Source organism: Osmerus mordax, chromosome 6 (genome assembly GCF_038355195.1).
Source record: "Osmerus mordax isolate fOsmMor3 chromosome 6, fOsmMor3.pri, whole genome shotgun sequence".
Lineage (NCBI taxonomy): Eukaryota > Metazoa > Chordata > Actinopteri > Osmeriformes > Osmeridae > Osmerus > Osmerus mordax.
The window spans coordinates 4247333-4267355 of NC_090055.1; the positions used below are offsets into that span (position 1 = coordinate 4247333).

The 20023-nt window shown below is 42.7% G+C and overlaps 3 protein-coding genes across 5 annotated transcripts; all 3 read right to left on the reverse strand.

Annotated features, from left to right (window-relative positions):
• Window positions 1–525: 525 nt before the first annotated feature.
• sult2st3 (sulfotransferase family 2, cytosolic sulfotransferase 3) lies at window positions 526–3371 on the reverse strand. Its single transcript, XM_067237882.1, has 6 exons — window positions 2958–3371; window positions 2361–2569; window positions 1966–2092; window positions 1776–1870; window positions 1427–1607; window positions 526–1225 (listed from the first exon to the last, which is right to left on the reverse strand). Exons 1-6 carry the CDS (start codon window positions 3097–3099, stop codon window positions 1110–1112), a joined length of 870 nt encoding a protein of 289 aa, XP_067093983.1. The 5' UTR covers window positions 3100–3371; the 3' UTR covers window positions 526–1109.
• A 1169-nt stretch (window positions 3372–4540) lies between these two features.
• Window positions 4541–7943, reverse strand: tmem147 (transmembrane protein 147). Of its 3 annotated transcripts, none has more exons than XM_067238041.1 (8): window positions 7815–7943; window positions 7228–7372; window positions 6784–6853; window positions 6594–6659; window positions 6341–6477; window positions 6101–6185; window positions 5888–6009; window positions 4541–5450 (listed from the first exon to the last, which is right to left on the reverse strand). In XM_067238041.1, exons 2-8 carry the CDS (start codon window positions 7302–7304, stop codon window positions 5330–5332), a joined length of 678 nt encoding a protein of 225 aa, XP_067094142.1. In that variant the 5' UTR covers window positions 7305–7372; window positions 7815–7943; the 3' UTR covers window positions 4541–5329. The 3 variants fall into 3 exon arrangements, with proteins under 3 accessions (XP_067094142.1, XP_067094143.1, XP_067094144.1); XM_067238042.1 differs by having other exon boundaries at window positions 7228–7349; window positions 7815–7918; XM_067238043.1 differs by having other exon boundaries at window positions 7228–7346; window positions 7815–7905.
• A 623-nt stretch (window positions 7944–8566) lies between these two features.
• Window positions 8567–19184, reverse strand: gapdhs (glyceraldehyde-3-phosphate dehydrogenase, spermatogenic). The gene is made up of 11 exons (XM_067238773.1): window positions 19091–19184; window positions 12072–12131; window positions 11711–11807; window positions 10997–11103; window positions 10591–10681; window positions 10273–10391; window positions 10044–10125; window positions 9777–9928; window positions 9437–9599; window positions 9117–9214; window positions 8567–9012 (listed from the first exon to the last, which is right to left on the reverse strand). Exons 2-11 carry the CDS (start codon window positions 12098–12100, stop codon window positions 8943–8945), a joined length of 1008 nt encoding a protein of 335 aa, XP_067094874.1. The 5' UTR covers window positions 12101–12131; window positions 19091–19184; the 3' UTR covers window positions 8567–8942.
• Between the last annotated feature and the right edge of the window lie 839 nt (window positions 19185–20023).

The following is a 20023-nucleotide window of genomic DNA, read 5'->3' on the forward strand; positions in this document are numbered from 1 at the left end:
GATATTATGTGGTACACGTTTTCCCATTATAGGCAAGCAATAGCTCATCATTGTTTTTAATCTGTAGGCTAACGTCTACGTTATACCGTTTGAATGCTATGGCTGCTGTAGTAGGCTATTCTCTATCTGCAGTTAGCCTACTGTACAGTACTGCTAGAGCTAGCTCTACATTTATTAATTTCAGTTAATATGTGCAACGTGCTTGAAGATGCCACGTCAAGTCAACCCAAGGCTTTACCCGCCAATTCTAGACAGAAAACAGTATGGAGCTCAAAGTTGAGTGATTGTTGTGAGGACAGAGACACCTGTAAGTCAAGCAGTTCTGACATAGTACAGCAGTTTTTTCATATTAGTAAATTTATAATATTATAATAGCAGATTGTTTTGCCATGCAGGCTAACTATCACTTACACACCTGTTATTCTTTATTCACAATAATCAGGTTTGCTTGGATGCTTCTGCCCCTTTATCCTGGGCAATTTGAATGCAGAAAAATATGGAGATTGTTTTTTGCTTCCTCTGCTTCCTGGATCTGATCTTCTGCTTCGAACAGGCTTAAGGGAGAGATATAACATTGAGGTATATGCATAACCATGTAATGATGGTCTTTCATGTATATGTGATACATTTTACAGTGCTCTTCATACTATGTTTATTTCTAGGGGAGCATCCTGTCAGACTGGTGTCATGGAATCTTCTGTGGCATGTTTGCTTTATGTCAGTTGGCTCGTGAGATTGATACGAGAACTTCCAAGTGACAGAGTCTGTTAAAGTCATGGGCTATATCATTCTGTAAACATGTTTATTAAATCAGTTCATTAAAACAGTTTGAAATATCTCAAAATGTGCTTCTTTACACATACATCACCAGTTATGGCAATGCTTTTTAAGAATATGAGTAAAATAGCTGTGCAAAATATATGGTTGCTTATGGTTGTATCAGTATATGTCAGTGGTTGATCAAATTATCTAAATTATATCTACAAAAAAGTTATCCAAATGATAAAAATGTCCTCTAATCATCAGAATGAGAACATCTAAATACTGGTTACTCTTGTCAGTGTTATTAGTTATAGGCCCAAAGACCATCCCAGCCGTATGTCTTCAGCTTACTCCTGATCCCAGGGGAATGTAATATTAATTCCAGCCATTTCCTGTTGTATAACAGCTACAAATCTGGCCTCCTGTTCAGGGCTGAAATGATTTTTCCAGTCCCCTGCAACACCTGAAAATAAAACAAATACGAGTTTTACAATACATTTACTGTAAGATGCAGAATATAATGCTATGCAACACCCAACAGCAATTAGTCCAGCTAGATTATGCGTGCAAGAGGGAGAGAGACCAGGGAGACAAGGAGATAGAAGAGAAATCACAAGGCAAGAGATTAAAGGGAACAAATGTGATCTAGCACTAGCTTCAGTACCTTTTCTAAGGAAGGGAGACTTGCTGCTGTCCATGATTCCCTGCGGAACCAGAGAGTAGTTGGACATAATGTTGGTCTTCATATTGCTGAAGCAGCAATGGTTGGCCACCCGCTCCACTGTCTCCTCATCCAGGTCTTGACCCAGGAAAGATGAGAAACGCCTGATAACGCCCCGCAGGTCCTGCAGACAGTCAGGGAGACAGACTTGAATATGGACAGGTAGATGGGCATGGAGATGGAGTGACTAGAGAGACTTGGGCATGGGGGGAAATATGGAGATAGGCAGAGAGACAAAGGGCTGAAAGACAGGGTTGCTGACTAATAACTCTTAGGTAAGTAAATTCCTCACCTGAACCATCTCTTCATAGGTGACAAACAGGATTCTGTCCCTCAAATTGGCCTTCCTCCAGCTCTTCACATGCTCAGTCCATTTCCCAAACATGACTGTGCACATGAAAACAGTTTGGGTAGAAAAATCTAAATCAAATACAGTTGTAGAATGTTATATTAGAAGAGTAAGCACAGACTTCTGTACTAACCTTTTCCAGAAAGGAACTTTTCCAGAAACTCATCAAAAGTCCCTGGATCATCCAGGAAGTTGGCCATCTTGTGGAAGTGGAATGAGGACACCAAGACATCTCTGGGGTTCCTGGTGACATAGATAGCCTAGAGGGACGAGGTGGGTAGCATAAAGACTCACAGCTGGTCAAACGTATGCTGTAAAATAGATAATGTATTACACATCTCATATGGCAAGTTTGCAAAGCAGTAATGGATCACAAGTACCAAACTGAAATAAATTACATCTTGCAGTCTTAAGGTCTAAATCATAATGTATACATTAGATTAAATTGGATAACAGTCCTACACAGGAGGCATGAGACGGACAGGTGAAATACTATGGAAGTTTGAAATGAAGCCAACTGACTCTTACCTTAGCTTTTGAGGACATGAAAGAGGGAGGCATTAAATTGTAGGGCATGTGAGAGACCATGGCCCTGGGGGCAACCAGGTTGTCCATGACCAGAGCTGCTCGAGTCTCTTCCACCCAAGGAACACGGTCCCAGTTGGGAATAGTTTGCACTGGCGTAAGGTCCCCTCCATTGAGAACCAGAGGCAGAATTTCCTGCATCCATGTGGTGCCTTGTGAATAAGAACACTCTGTCATAATCTTAAATACTGTGTGCCATCTCTCTCCCATAGAACTAAAGTCAGTGGAATTGTAGGGTATCTTTAATTCATTTTAAGGTATTTTAGCATACCATGTTACCATATCATCATTTTAACATCTTTAACATGACCCAAAAAATTATTTCCGATGTTTCATCGGCTACAATTAATCGTTTTTGCTAGATACATTTCGGGCTTATTTTGGTAGTTGTAAAGGTGTTGTAAATAACGCCTATACATGTATTCTTCGAAACAGGAAAGTTATTCCTGCAATGCAAGCACAAAAAGCATAATTTTTTTTACTGAATCTTTATTTGTTTAATTGAATATTTATTTTAGGCTACAGCCTAGCATACTTTACCTGACTTCGGGTAGGTGATAGCAAATATATCATTGTTCTGAACTTTCAGTTCTTCCGCAAATTTTAAACTTTCCGCTGAGTGAGTTTCTTTTGGCAACATTAATCCATTATAGACCCAGTATTTCCCGTGTGAAATCATCATAAACCGCCACGATCGAGGCAAGTGTGTTGTGTGTCGAAAAAATACAAAATAATATGGCACAACTTTCCTAGAAACGACTTTCCTTGCAGCTGTCTGTTTTTGCCCCTTCGCTCATTGGTTGATATTTTTTACTCTGTTTTCCCAGTAAGGTGTTGAGTCGAGTAGCATGTAGGCTACCTGCAGAGCCGGAGAGCTGTAGTTGAGTCTGCTTCTTTTCGGCGTGAGAAATACAAGGTTTCAAGAAAATGTACTATAGACTACTGCATGCTTGTGCAGATAGAAGGTACATGTCCGATGCCGTGGTACACAACACAAGGCGTCCGTGAAATGCAGGCAAGCAGGAACCTTTCGTTCCGATATTTGCCGAGCCTTAAGAAGAATGAAGGTCTGAGGGATGGAGTCCAACCCAGCTACAGGGTAATCTATTGAACAAGCTCAGGAAAAAATACATTCATGAGTTCGGCCGTTTATCGTGTCCACGGGGTTTACATAAGTGTTGTTTTGCGGTTGGATTCCAGTTGGACTGGTGGTTTGATTTACATTCTATTCATTTTGCAAATACTTTTATCCAAAGTGATAAACTGACAGCAGAATATCAAGGATCAGACGTGCAGAACAGTATGTATGTGGTCAGAATCAGTCACTGTTTACAGCGCAAGGGACCCACATCTCAGCTACCAGGCACGGTGAACACTTCAACTACACTACAATAGGGCTCTCATTTCAACATTTTCTTGAAACCTTGTATTTCTCTCACATTTCAAACATTTCTCACGCTGAGAAGGAATAAGTTGTCCCTCTAGGCTACAATTAATGGACGAGGCGCATATTTCTGCAAAACTGATAGTTGTCTCGAGTTAAACAACTAAAAACCAGCCAACCAGTCATAATCATCACCAGAAGCACACACATCCCTCGAACGTTTTGTACCCATGTATGCCAATCTCACGCAAAACTTTTGATGAAACTTGAGCCCTGAATAGTGTATAGTACAGTGCAGCACCATCAGCATGAGTCCAACATATAATCTGAGACTTGGGTAATGTGCTAACAGCACTAAAGCTAAGAAACAAACAGAATCATAGTCAGATAGGCCAGTCATTGTGGACTCCTTCATAAAGAGGTCTTTGTCCTGGAAAGAGGCCCAGCAAAGGTAATTCAAAAACTCGTCCGACGTGAGATACGCATCAACCCTGGCACAGATAGGAGGCCTTGTTAGAAGGTCTAAGGAATCATGTTTCAGACAGGATGGCCCAACCAAACCAGTTGCAATCAGGAGATAAGTTTGTGTGGATACAAACAGTAAAAACAGTTTGGCCTGTTGTTTTAAGGCCAGTTGTCATAGTGGGAATAAGGGCATTGGTGGAGCCTGGGATCCTCTTAATCCAAATGTATGATTTACATTATTCAGTTTTGTAAAAAAAAAGATGCACACACAGTATCACATTTCATTCATATTTAATCATACGGACATACCTCTCCAATAGAAAGGTAATTTGCCTCCTAGTCCCATGGCATACGGATGGAATGCCAAGATTACAAATGGCATCCTAGCGCTCCAGTTAGGTGATGAGGGCGGCTGTGTCTCATGGAAAACTTTTTAGCTCTAAAGAAATTAGTATAATTTACCATGCTGCAGGACAAACACTCATTTTCCAAACTCTACCTTTCCCCTTGAACAATGCACATCTCTCCCCTTCATAAGTTCTCAATTTCTGTGTGCATTTGATCTTAGCATTTGAGCAGATCCACAATTCACATATATTTTCAATTGAGCTTAAATGCTTCTGGAAACAGCATTGAAAATGGGGTAGTGACAACAGTAGAACACCCTCAGCTAACATGGAATAGACTGGCTTCTGTCTCGAATCATGTGGTTAAAAAACAAACAAAAAACATCCATATTCATACACTAGTTATAAATACTTTATCTACATACTGTACTGCTGCAGAACCAATCACACGAGCTCATTTGAATCAAATACAAGATATACCGGGTAAAAAAAAATAAGGAAATGTTTTGAGGATCATATCCATGATCCTTATGTGAGCAATACAAAATGAACCTGCAAGAGGAGCATTCCCATACACTCCGCTAAACCAGTCAAGTGTATATGACATTCAAGGGGCCAGTCCACAGACCAAAATTATACACACCAGACCTTCCCACTAGGGATGAACCAGAGATGTAGTGTGCCAACCCCAGGCGCTATGGCTGCCAGGGTCAGCCTCAGTTGCTGTGGACGAGTGTGACGAAGAGGATCAGCGAGGAGAGGGAGATGGCTCCAGTCAGCACGGCCTTCACCAGCAGAGCTGTCCAGCTTCCCAGCAGGAACATGTGCACAAACAGTCTGGGGTGGGGGGGGGAGAGAGACAAAGTGAGCACTGTGGGAGTAATCAAAGATTTCATATGTGCCTATGTTAACCCCAGAAAGACTTTGCCACTACTACTGTAGTCTGAACTCGTTATTAGTGTCATCTAAGTCTGTGTTACTCTGTCTCCAATCAGCTGGTTATCTAATACTCAAAAACCCCAAACCTAAACTAATAGTCACATTGTTCTAGAAGAGACGGACAACATTTTATCCCACAGCACTCATTACTCATTAGACTAGTTAACAAGGTTTAGAAAACTATTAAAAGCTTTCGATGCCATCTAGTGGCAACTCACTATTTCTAAAAATGTTACATGTCAAACCCAGTCCTTGTTCAAACCATATACATGACTACCCATCTACATTAAATATGTAAATGTTTCTCTGCGTTTGAATGTGTGTGTGGTACTTACTCCATGAGGAAGGCCTTGTACACACACAGCCCGAGCAGCACTGTCACAGGCAGACGGAAGGTCTTGGGTAGGTCGTACCGTGTGAACATCCAAACCACCGCTGCCATGGCGATGTAATGCACCTGCAGAGGTCAACAGGTCAAATTTAAACTGACCCTGACTTTTCATAAGGAGAGACTGATGAGGTGCTGTTAAGAGATCAAAAGGCCTCACCAGGCTGATGTTGGAGTCGAAGCTCATCTGGATGTACTTCCAGTCAAACTCAATACCTCGGGCGCCGACCCACAGAGGCAGACACCTGGGAGATGGAGCAAATAAACAAGGAGAAATAGGTGAGGATATTTAATATCTCAACTTTTAAAAATGAGGAAAAGGAAAAAAACAGCAGAGTAAGAGGGAGAAAACAGAAGACAGAAACACATACATAGCATGAGTAGAGACAGATGGCGCTACCTTGACATGACTAGTTCAGCAGTGGCCCAGCCCATAGCGGCCACCATGATCTTGTACTCGCCCTTCCCAGCATTCCTGGACATGACCAGGTGGAGACCCAGCAGGTCGGCCATATCAACTGTAGCTTTCATAAACTCCTGCACACACACACACACAGTGTTAAAAGAACATTTTTTGTTTCGCAGTCAATGATAGGTTACTGACACATTCCCAAGTCATTTTAGTGTGAATTTGCCACCTGAACCTCACCTACCCCAACAAAGTCATAGACACCAGCCCCTCCCTCCCAGGTGGGGAAGAATGTAGCCAGGAACAGCATCTGGAACACAGGATGGTGGAGTGGCAGAAAGGAAAAAAGTCACAAAACAGTGTATTTAATTATCTCCATCATTCTTGTTCCTCTCTCTTTTTAACACACACATCCACACAGAAGGGCAGCCCACCTTGCATAGCTGGACAAACAGATAGGTTGCTCCCGCCTGTACACACCTCCAGAAAGCATTGTATTCTGATCTGAAAGAATAATACAATATACTTACATAATCTGCTCAATAATAATAATAATAATAATAAGTGATATTACCATGTGGAGCAATTATGTCAGTATAGGCATAATCTATTAGCCATACCCAGAACCACTTAATGTCACATGGTTGTTTAAAGAGTATTAGTGGGGGAGATGGTACCCCCACCGCAGTCCCTAAAAGGATTAGTACAACCCACTCCCAAACTGCTGACATTTCAAATTTGATTGTCAGTACAGATCAAATCTTTCAACCCCTGAATTAGAACTAGACGATTATATAACATATAATAGTGACGATGAAATACTGAGAAATGATAATCCAACAATTAAGCAGTTGCTTAGATCAGTTTTCAACACTTACAATCCACTGCACTTGTAGGTGATGAAGTAGGGGAAGTAAGCCAAGGCAAAGCAGTTTCCAAAATGAAAGAGCGTCATGATCTCAAATGGTCCAGCACTGGTATGTGTTTTTCTTTGACACTGCTGTTCAAAGAAGATTGATTACACTTAAGAGAAGAAATGAAAACTAGTTAAATCCATATCCTGTCAGTGTATTGCGTTTTTACTGGCTAGTTGGCTAGTCTGGGCCAGATAGTTTAGTACTAAGCCTTGTTGAACTACCTAACGTTAACACAGGTTAGCTAAGGTAGAAAAAAGGTAATTTAGAAATTACAATCTTAGCAAATCATGACATTCAAATAAAATAGGCAAAAAGGCACACGTAGATGCAGCTAACAAGGCGCGTTACGTTAGCTGCTGCCTAGCTATCTAGCTAGCTATAATTTTAATCGCACTGTCCACCTGCCACCGGGGTTTGGTACTGACTAGCTAGCCATGTTTTGCTTTAGACCCTACAGTCCGTCATGTTCCAATCATTCATTTTGTCCATCAAACAAAAATGACCTCTGCTCAATTATTATCTGTATATAATCATGAAATGTTACTTACGCTAACAGAATGAATGACCTCTTCAATGCTAACACAAGTATGCTATCTAACCCGCTGGCTAGATATGACAGCAAACTCGTTGCGTTTGTGTAACGGAAGTTGTCAGAAGTCCCCGTGGAAAGAATTCCGTTTAAGGATTCTGCCAAATGAAGGTTCCGGTTGTCACGCAGCAAGTAATATCTGGTATTATACATTATATAAAACACAAACTAAATTCACTTAACTCAACTACAACAATTCTAAATGGTGTACAACGTAGACACTCAAACATATATACAATAATTTTCCACAAATATACAGTTGTGGTGGGTAAACAAAAGTGCTTTACTAAATGTAGTTTAAGAGTATGTGCATGGTCCATTATACCAGTGGTTCTCAATCCTGGTCCTCGGGACCCCCTGCCCTGCATGTTTTAGATGTTTCCCTGCTTCAACACACCTATTCAAATGAATGGTCGTTAACCATTACATCATCCCAATTACAATAGCTGTGTTCGACTTCATGCATCGCCTGCAGCCCGGCTGACTTGAAGCAGCCAATGGCATTCTCAGCTTCAAGCAGCCGCCTGACTGCCGGCGCTACATGAAGTCGAACACACCTAATGATCATAAGGGGTTAGTCCTTTGACCTCTATTTGCTGCCATTTATATGAGGGCTTGAGTCTTCCTTAGTAGAATGGAATCATTGCTTTATGGCTTGGTCTTCTTATAATTATGAGAGAAATGTAAAAACACAACACAGAAACAAGAACATTTAAGTTTTTTCATGTTTATTTGTTATTTTTAGCTGAATTACAGTAACTAGTTTCTCTCTAGAACTGTAATCATTTAACACCAATAGCACATGGTAACACCCAGTATGAAGACTAGCATAGCAATGCTTAGGGGAGACACAGAAACAAATACTGTCAAGTCAAAACCATTCAGAGATGGACTGTTTCATAAAGGAAAAACAAACACTCGTACACACAGCCTCCTACTAGACATCTGACAGCCTTGTAAAGAGAGGGGGCTGGGGGTTTTATAGGGTGTGACACTGTGGCTTGACTATGCTGGGACTGTGTGTAAAAGAGGGTGAGGATGGTCCCTTTGCAGGCTTCTGCTCTTGCAGAGTGGGCTAGGCAAGAAGTTACTCCTTGGAATGCATGTACAGCAACAGGTCAGCTACACGGTGGCTGTAGCCAAACTCGTTGTCGTACCTGGGGGGGGGGGGGGGGGGGTAGAGAGAGAGAGAATGATTAGTGAAAGTTAAAATACATTGGGAATACTTTATATTTTAGTGTAAGGTGAGTGTGGCATTCACCAGGAAATCAGTTTGACAAAGTTGTCGTTCAGAGAGATGCCAGCTCCGGCATCAAAGATGGAGGAGTGAGTGTCTCCAATGAAATCAGAGGAAACCACCTACAGAGAAAAATGAAAAAATTCAAGCAAAAATACTTGCACCACTTACTTTGATATGTAATTGAGTGCAGTCACCTCTTGTCCTATACATTCCTCTCTTGTATATTTCTATATATTCTTTTACTATTAAACATCAAATATACCTACATAAACTACAAGCTGGGGACAAAGCAGTAAAATCGGCCTGTTCTTCCAGTCACAGACTGATTATAAGCAACTCACAGAGTCCTCAGTGTATCCCAGGATGCCCTTCATGGGTCCGTGAGCAGCTTTCTTGACAGACTCCTTGATGGCAGCGTAGCTGGCGGGCCTGGTCAAACGGCAGGTCAGATCCACCACAGAAACGTCGGCTACGGGCACCCGGAATGCCATGCCGGTAAGCTTCCTGTTTTGCAGAGTGGAAAAAGCTACATGTTAGCATGATGCAGATAGTATGGTAAACTAACTCACATGTGACAGAATGTGTAGATTTTCTCTTCATAGAGATACCACACATTTGATTTCATTGTCTTCTGCACTCAGGCTGTTCTCAGCCAGTGAGCAGTGCATGCTGGGTACTGACCCATTGAGCTCGGGGATAACCTTGCCCACGGCCTTAGCGGCGCCAGTGGATGCAGGGATGATGTTCTGGTGGGCTCCACGCCCATCACGCCAGGCCTTGGCAGACGGCCCATCTACTGTCTTCTGGGTGGCCGTGTAGGCATGGACTGTGGTCTATAAGAAAGGGCAAATGGGTTAACAGACACATAGACAGGTTAAAAAAGATTTACAGACAAGCAAAGTTAACAGGCAAGAGACACATTTAACATTTACAGACAGATGGCCTCACCATAAGAGCCTCCTCAATGCCAAAGTTGTCCTGGATGACCTTAGCCAGAGGTGCCAGGCAGTTGGTGGTGCAGGATGCGTTGCTGTAAATTAACACAAACAATCTCTTTCCAACTCTAATCACATTATCCACTGTCCACAATAGACACTGTACTAGGAAGTTTGCTTGCTGTTGGATCTGACAAACAACATCACGTACTGCTGCTGTATGGCGGCATTTGTCAACGTACCTGACGATGTTCATGCTGGAGGGGTCGTACTTGTCCTCGTTCACGCCCATCACGAACATAGGGGCGTCAGGGGAGGGGGCAGACACCACCACACGCTTAGCTCCACCCTGGATGTGAGACTGCAGAAACAAAGCGAAAACCAAACACAAAGAATACGTTATGTTTTGCATGTATGCAACTGTGTATACATGTCCTCTCATGGGCTCCTCCCCCTTTTAGTCTGTCCATATGTCATGCAATCTGTTTCTCATAATACATACTAGGATAAATACTAGAAAATATATTCACATGGCTGTGTGTGTTAGCCTGGGTACTTACAGAGGCCTTGTCCACGCTGAGGAACACTCCGGTGGACTCCACTACGTACACGGCCCCAGAATCTCCCCAGGGGATCTCAGCAGGCTTCATACTGGTGCAGAGGAATAGAGAGAGAGACAGAGAGAGAAAGAGAACCACAGAGAGAGAGAGAGAGGTCAGCAAAGAGTTCATCATTATTTCTCCCAAAAGTTGGACCCATGCTCTGATACATGTGACTGTGACAAAATGAACAACCAAACTGGGGCAAGAGATAAATTACATTGTTAGGAGGACGTGGGTGAGAGGGCAGTGTGTATGTAAGTGTGTATGTAAGTTTTGTGTCAATCACTTCCCCGACCATGCTCCCTGCTATCAGCACTGTGTAGATACATGTTTGAGAAGATAAGTGTAACTAGACTCCACTCACCACTGGAAGACTGAGATTTCCTGGTCATCAACGATCAGCTTGCCACCCTCCTCGCGCACCTCGCCATTGTAACGGCCGTGGGTAGAGTCATACTTGAACATGTAGACCTGGGGCAGGGCAAAGCAGAGTTCTGGTGTCAGTATACATTCATCTTACCTCCTGCCTTGCTCCCTAAGTTGTGTTTTCTTTTAGTCATGTATTTTATTCTCATTACGGTTTTATTTTGAAATACTCGCCTTTCCTTTCGTCTCCACCTCCTGCCCTGCCTGTGTGTTCCTGTCTGTGTGACTGTCATCCCACGCCCTGATTAGTTTCACCTGTCCCTCGTTATCCCTCCCTTCCCAGTGTATTTAGCCCGAGAGTTTCGGCCCCTCTGTGCCAGTTTGTCTTAGCACCTGTGTGTCTAGAGGCCCAGTGTTATTTACTAGAGTCTGAATCCTTGTGTTTTCTTAATCCTGCTTTATTTGCAGGACTCTTCCTTTTGCTTACTCCATTTGGATTTGTTTGCTCTGGATTTACCGATTTCTGCTGTGTTCCTGGACCACCTTGACCTTTTCCATTTTGGATTGTATACCTGTATGACTGACTACCTTGCCGTGTAACGGACCCTTGCAAGTAAAGACTTCTTTTGAAATATACCCTGCCTTGAGTCGTGTTTGAGCCCTTTGTGTAGTATGTGTTACAGTTAATGGGTGTAGTTAAGTGATCACTCACCATGTACTTCAGGTCGATGAAGGGGTCGTTGATGGCCACAACCTTAATGCCCTTCTGGAGGCAGGCCCTCAGGACCAGGCGTCCGATACGGCCAAATCTGTAGGGGGCAGGAAAGGAGATTAGTTACATTGGGTACGAGTTTTGAGGGAAAGAGTTTTGAGGGAACTATCGGTAATAAGGGAGTTGTTTGGGAGTGTCTAGATTTGTGCATTGGGGGTTGATACCTATAATGCCCACAGGGGGTGAATGTGTATTGCAATCCGTTTCTGATCCTGTCAGCGCAAGTGCTTGCATATTTACACTGAGTCGAGGAAGACATTTGAGGCATTTTAAGTATGTGTGTTACAGTTGAGCTGCTTACCCATTGATTCCAACACAAAGGTCTGACATGGTTGCTGTCGATTGGGTTGTAGTTGTGAACCTGTAATAATACCAAAAAGATTATCAAAAATGGCACAGTACACAGACAACAATACCAGCAAAATTAGGGTGAGAGGGCTGAGAGTAATTGTCATACTGATCTTGAAGGAAATTAAACTCTTACAACAGTCTTCCAAACCTCCCACTGTTGCAAAAAACTGTTTCAGCAACAAAGTGGTGTCACACTGTCCTTTACTAAGTTACGTAACATTAGCTGAAACTAGTTTCAGTTAAACTAGGTAGCCTGGTGTTGCAGACACTAGATGGGTTTGGTGTGAGGCAGGGTTGGGGTTGGGTGAGTTCGGAGGGGGAGAGGGAATTGACGGTGTAGCTGGGGGCTGAGGCTGGATTGTTTGCAGGGTGTGGCTAGGTTCCAGAGTGTAACTTAGCAACGATTTGGCTGGGGAGGCTATTGTCTGCAGGTCTGCTTAGCAGGCCAGTCAGAGAGGCTAAGAGCTGTAGTCCGCTCTGGGTTCCCATTCACATGTCAGATCAGATACGCTCCATTCTGCAGTTCCAGGAGACAGTGGGATACATTTGCTGCTATGGCCTCTACACTCACCGTTAGCTTGTCTCAACCTGTTTGGATAAATTAATCTGTCTTCCTGCACATGGAAAACCCAGATTTGTTCTCAATTCACATCATACTTGGTCTGATGTCAAATTCTTCACTTAAACTGTAAAGTAAGCACCATCTTTGTGAGGCCACAGCCTGTGCTGAATCCAGTCTAATCGTGTTCAGAGTGCAGCAGTATTGGGATTCCTACTCTTATCTTAAGGGCAAGCTGTAGCCTGTGTGCTGTTGTAGAGTGTCTACCTAGTAGCCATGCTTGGCATGTAGAGGGGGGTAGTGGGTGTATTATGTAAGAGTAAGAAAGCAAGAGAGCTCAAGCTGAACAAGAGAGTTAAACAAAAAGAAGGGCTGGACAAGAGTCAAGTATGTGACCTCCCCTTCCATATAAGGATGGGTCACATGACAGGGAGGAAAAGGTCCAGCAGGAACACAGGAAGTGGACCTCGTAGAACGCATTATTGTAGACATGAGACATTTCCCGCTTTCTGATATTTGGAGAACTGTATTATAACCTCCATGTATACGGGCAATCCAAGTCTGAATAGTTGACCCTAGTCATAATCTTAACTGTGACCGAAATAAGGCAGGGGATAGATTAGTTCTTCTAAAATTAGTTCTTCAAAATGTTCACGTGATAATTTTTCGTCGTTAAATGTTAGGACATTTTTTACATTTTTTTTCTGGAGGGTAATCCCTACTGAGCTGATTTATAGAAAATTCAGGTATATCTTAGGCTCCCATCCCTTTGTCAACAAATGCTACTGTTGCAATAATCAGGAAATACTACCTTCCTTATTTCATGCCTTCGCCCTTCCCTATTCCCTTTATACAACAAACTACTGTGGTTGACATTCAATAATAACACAATTTTGTCTTCAGAGATTTGGTACAACCGATCTACAGCACATGGGAACACACCTTCATTTCAAAGAAGCCTAAATTACTTCTGTTGTAAACATCAAGGATTACAATTACCTCTATGCTTGACCCAAACTGATTGCAGTGAATAGCATGAATGGCTCAACCTGTCTACAGGCCTAGTGAGAGAGAGCCGGCCCAGTCCAAGCCTACTGTAGGTTAGTGGTCCAACCTTTATCAAGGATATTGAATCCCTAGTAAACTGATGGCAAAAGGCCAGACAGGGACCATGGATGAAGTTTGTATCCTCTTTTAGCCTTACCCCAGACAGGAACTGAAAATGGTTGACTGAACTAAACCCATCCAATCCATAGGGCATACAGAACTATCAGATAATATGGTCTATGTCTCTGAATGTCAGACTGGTAGGGAAACAGCCTGTGGGCTAGAACACCAATCAATGTAGCACTTTGGAAAGTCAACCCTGATCGTTTTTATGTTTCCAACTTGTCTGGCATATTGTTAAATTAAACCAGTCTGGATGTTAGTGACTACTGATCCTAGTCCTGATTTAAATTACATTAAGGACAACTATAATATTTGGTTCAGTGAATCTATCGGAGGTCACCTGGATGTGGGGTTGTCAACCTAATTTGTTGTATGTCTGTCAACCAGTTTGAAGAGCCACGTGAGGGTTTTTTCCATTTACATCAGTCCCTGCTTTCCCTCACTCAGCACAAGGCAAACTGACATGAGAATAGATTAATCTAAAACCAAATGGTCTGTTCTGCCTTCAGCTACTGTGTTTGCCCTTGAGGGACTTGAGTTCACATCCTTGTTGAACAGAATGAGACCTTTTAATTTCTGGCTTTCGACATAAATTTGACAAACTAAGAATTTGAGCAATTTTTCTGTTACATCTCCTAATTCATGCGAACAACCATGCACTGTTTTAGTTGGTAGGATGCTTAGGATTGCCCTTGTAACTGTTAGGGTGTATTGTTAGAGATCCTGATAATCTCCTAATCTGTGCCTGAGTGTGTTGATACCTGAGTGTGTGTGTGTGTGTGTGCGCGCCACTGCTTTGACACTGTACTATCCCAGCGGGCTTATCCTAATCTGCTCACTTCCCCAGCCCTGTAGTCTTTTTAAAGGGCCCCACAATGCACTGCGCCAGGATTGACAGTGCCCTAACTGAACCGGCAAATGACTGAATCCTCCAGTGACACTGTCATGACCTGAGTGGCGTCTGCCTCAGCTGCAGTCTCTCATGAGCACGTAGCTGTTACTAGTTGCTGCCCCCTACGCTGCCTCGTTTGCTACTGATTCTTTCGATTTTTACAAAATCCTTTAGAAATGTCCTTTGTCTAACCCAGGGAACTACTGTTGTGTTATGGCATCCAGTTTTCTGCTCTTCTCTCTGCAGTGGCCACACTAGCATACAAGGTGACCCTAATGTGGAGGATGCTGGGAGGAAAAGGGGAGAGAGAAAGAGAGCGCTCTATGTCATCATGTTCTCACATTTCCCCCTCTCTCTTTTGACATTCTGCTTACACCATCCCTCTTTTCTCCTCAGCTCTAGTCTATCCTCCATTTTCCCTACCTCCATTTTGTTGTATAGAAACAGACAAGCCTATTATGGTCTTGTGATATTCTGCAGAAAATATTTGTTCATTTCTCTTCAGTCGTCAATTGGTTCAGACCACCCCTATTTTTTGCAAGAAAACTGTAGGCTGACTGGCAAATGCAACCCTTTGTTCAGTGTCCAGTCAATACTCAATCCAAGAATCTTGTGTGTATGTAATTCATATTAGATAGAAGCTCTCTATCAAGATGTGAGGGCAGTGAATACAGCATATTGTGGCGGGGTAGGTCAGCCTGGTGAGAGAATGGTGCTGACTAATTAGAAACCAGTCCAGCAGAGACCAGAGACAGATGGCTGCTGTGTTCGAGCTGGGTTATCCAGCCTACCTCTATCTATGGCTCAAATAAAATACTCTGTACTGACTTAATACCACAGCAGAGTTCTACATCAGAGTAATTACGCAAAATAATCGTGTTAGTTGAGCATCCCCCATGCATCTCCACTTTAACCCTCGTGCTGCCTTCGGGTCACATGACCCAAAGGTTCATAACGAACCATCGTTGTGTTTACCCAATTTTACCCAATACAAAAACAAATTAAAATAGTTTTCTTTTAACCATTCCAATGTGGGGGGTCTGAGACAGCCCGACAGTTAAAAGAAAATGCTTCACTTTGTTTTTGTATGAGGTAAATTTGTCGCAATACGACGGTGGGTCACAATGACTGATGGGTCAGAATGACCCGAAGATAACACAAGGGTTAAGCAACACACCCACAGTGATACAGAAAATGACAGAGTGCTTTGGTGTCATGTCCTTTCTACTGGAGTGTTATCCCTCTACACAACATACTCATGCTTTCGGACATCGTGTCATATCCCATTTTGTAACTTCTTTCTGCAGTCCAGGTCCTGCTGATTAATCAAAAGAGTTACTGGGGTAGCCGCACCAGGTACACTGCAGACACCCCTCCCAGTCTCTCTACTGTACCACCCTCTGTGAGCCATGTCCTAGTTCCGAGCTCCCTCGCCCTCTTATGCTCCCCTCCCACGCCCTACCATTCCGTAGGTACACTCACGCTTGGCTGTGCTGGGGAGCCCAGGGTGCCAGCATCCTACACTAACTGGGTCAGTCTCCCCAGACCCACAGATACCCACTCAGGCAGAAACATTCATGACAATGGGACTAAAATAGACAAACCGCAGGAGAGCAGCAATGGCATTCACTGATCGGCGTTACCCGTCTTTTATTAAAATCTAAATCTGTTGGCGCGGGATTGTTTTTACAACCAAGGACGACCCATTATAGTATATTCTTCCTTTAGGCAAGGCATAAATTACAACAATTATGTTGTAATTGTTTTTACAAGTACAACAAAATTGTAGAACAGAGCTGAGAAGAGAGTGAGTCTGAGTGAAGAGCAACAGGGACCAATCCGTTGAGGTGAGAGACTGGCAGCCATTTTGAAAGAGTGCTGTGTCATAGCCACCATTAACACAAACAGGAAGAGATGAAGGAAGGGGGGCGCACATACGCTGACAATAATGCAACAGGCTAGGCTGTTACAGCAAAGTAAAGAATATGCTACTCTTTGGTTAGTAAGTTTTTATTGGTGTGAATGTCAATTTTTACCTAGATTTTGAGGAGGGAGAGTGTCTTAGAGACCGGAGAAAAGCATATGTAAAAGACAGGAAGAGAGAGAAACTGCTGCGGACAGAGGGAGCAGGAAGAGAGAAGCATGCAGCTTGACACACCCACACCTTCGTTCTAGCGCAAAAAAAAATCCTCTATGGCAGCTCAGTAGTTTTCCATTGGAGAGTTGAATGGCTGAAAGAGGGGGGTGAGCCAGGTATTTTCTCTCTCTATTTAGATGTCATGTAGCTGCCACGCCCTTTCCCCACATAGCAAGCCAACTGCTCATTTACTGCAGATATTCTTGCAATCTTATAATCTTGCCACCTCAATTTATCAGTAGCATGCTTACAGTAGTAAGTGGACTCTTCACCAAGCCAATGAGACAACTCTGAATCTAGAAGGCTTTAGTTGCAGCCTCACTGTGCTCTAGTTACGTCAACAAGCCAGTGTCACATCACAGTGGACCACTTGTCAGTTACAATCACAAACCATGTCACTAGATAAAATAAGAAGATAAAGACTTATTGTCCATTAAATTGAAATAAAATGGACAATCCTGTCTATAGCCGAGCTTCTATTGCCTTTGTCAGCTGCTGTGAAGGCCTAGCTAGCAACAATCTGTGGTGTGGTTTGGAGCACAGTAACCTGATGCAGAGTAACCTTGGCTCCCCAGACATATTGACACACCCCCTCTTCTTTTCTGGACAACATGCATGATTCAATAAGTTGCAGTGTCACACTGCAGTGGCCCAGCCCCATATCCCCACCCCCTTAGGAGCAACATTTGGGCCTACAAGTTTGAGAAAAAGGAATCCTGATGGCTGTGAATTGAAAACTGGAGGTTAGCTATGCTACCACACAGTTCTATTCACAATGCATCAGTTATAGTATGTCAAGTGCAATCGTGAGGGTAAAATTAAATGGAGAGGATAGTCTCCATGGCAACCTCAAAGGGATGGAGAGTTTATGCCATATAAGGGCATTGGGATGTGCATAAGCTCACACATAGAGATTGTAAGAAGGAACTGAGTCAGAGGGGGATTTTGTATACACATTCAGAGTACTTTTTTTTTTAAGGGAAATACACCAGCTAGTCTAAATCTACCGTATCACCAGCACATACAGCTCTGTTGCAGTGAAACCTGCGCGAAGGCAACTCGACTCTGCGCACCTTAGGTCAAGTTGAATAGATAGGTCTGTCATCAGGGAATGCAAATTACTTCCCAACAATGACACGCATTTACTAGGTTTCCCATTTTCATTCATTTAGACCTCTGCTTGCAAGATTGTCGAATATAGTATCATCATCAATATTACAACATTTCCTAAATTACAATATGATGAGAGTATGATGTTTATGGCTACGGACGAGCTTATGACCTTAAGTGTGATACGACCTTCAGCAGCGGCCTGATGACGACCAGACGGGCCGGAATCTGTTACTTTTAGTCGTATTCTGTTCGAACAATTTGTTGTGGTCTATATGCCCAGGCTATAGATTATTCAACACAACGATCTTAATTTCTTACGTGTAAAACCGGTAAATTACATAACCATATTATGAAGCAGATAGAAATTGAGAAGTAGGCCTGCTTCTAGTACATCCTATTTGACACGATTTAGGCTAAGTCGTAATAGCCCATGTATTAATATTCAGTCACAATTTCTAATCCTACAGTATACTTTCCAGAATGTTGTGACTGACGCAAGACAAGAATTCATAGGAAGGTGGTAGTGAGGCACGTAGCTGCATAAACTCTTTCCTGTAAACATTTTTAACCATTTCCACTTGCATCTGTAGCCTACAACTACCATCCACAGGATAGGATATCCACAGGATATTGTTTAATTATATGATCAGCTACGAATTGTTTCAGGAGTTTCTCGCAGCTGGTTCTTCCGCAATATGCATCATTGCGAGCTGCCACTGCTGTAACGTTACCTCGGAACTGGACATTTCGCATTCATATAAATTATGAATAAACTCTTCTACTGTAAAGACGATGTTAGATACTTGAATAATTAAAAAATATTCATGTACAGAACTTTATCAAACAAGTCCTTTTCGGAGAAATTATGAAGAAATTATAGCCTATGGTTATTACACAACCGCCTAGAAGGCCAGGGCCGCATCCTTCCAAACCTTCAACCCGCCCCCATCATCATGCCATTCATTGTAGAGAAAACTGCGCAAGTTAAGCTATCAAGAGCACTTGAACAAAATAGAACTCAATGTACCGACTAGATGAATAAGTACGTAATGTGAACGTATTTAAGGTACCAGATGAGTCCCAGTGACTCTCGCTTACCTTTGCGGAGAGATGCTGCAGTGTCTGGACGAGGTAATGGAACTGCCTACCGAATTTATAGAGGACACGTGCACTGGTCTCGTCGCCCTGGAAACGTGACGTCACACTTTCTTCTACCAGTGGTTAGGACGCAGACAGAACGAGGAGATAGTCACGAATACCACTTTGAGCACGAGCAATAGAACCCTGTTGCTTCCTTGAGCGAATCGGGTAGGGGAGGGCTGGGCGGCGTTTCTAAGGGACAACTATTGTGCCAGATGGAGAAAGATGGACTATTCACATTGTAAATTACAAAATTAAAACGTGAAATAGAATTCTAGATGTTTGCAGTATTACCACGTAGCATGCAATGACAGTTAACCTAAGCTCCACATTGAAGCTTAGTAGGATCTGGCTAGCTGAAGAATATCCTTTATTTATTTAACACAGAAATGGCCTGCAGTAAACTTGGCCTATCATCATTTATCGTCACCCCTTTCACGAGCCTAATTAATTTAGAACGTTTGTAGAGTAGGCCTAAAAGCTGTTCTGTAGTCAGCCGATCGACAAATCAGCCTTTATGTGAATCAGAATGGTCAAGTACGAGGTTTCCTCAGACACGAGTCATCTGTCACGTCCTACACCAGCCAGATGCTGATGGAAGATATATTGGCATATTCCAAAGACACTGTCACTCATTCAAATGTTTTTAAACCACAAATACTCTCCTCTCATGAAAAGGATGTGAAGGAACTCAATATTGTAAATATCACGACCAAAATTGCTATAACAACAGTCATCCAAACAGAACACGGACAGATACAGCTTACTTAGCATCCAAAACCTTTTATCATGTTTACCGTTTATTAAATTATTTTTTGTTAGCCTACGTTAATTGCACCATCGTGTGGCTAAACTTATAAATGACAAATCGAGAGACATTTTCGAGAGACA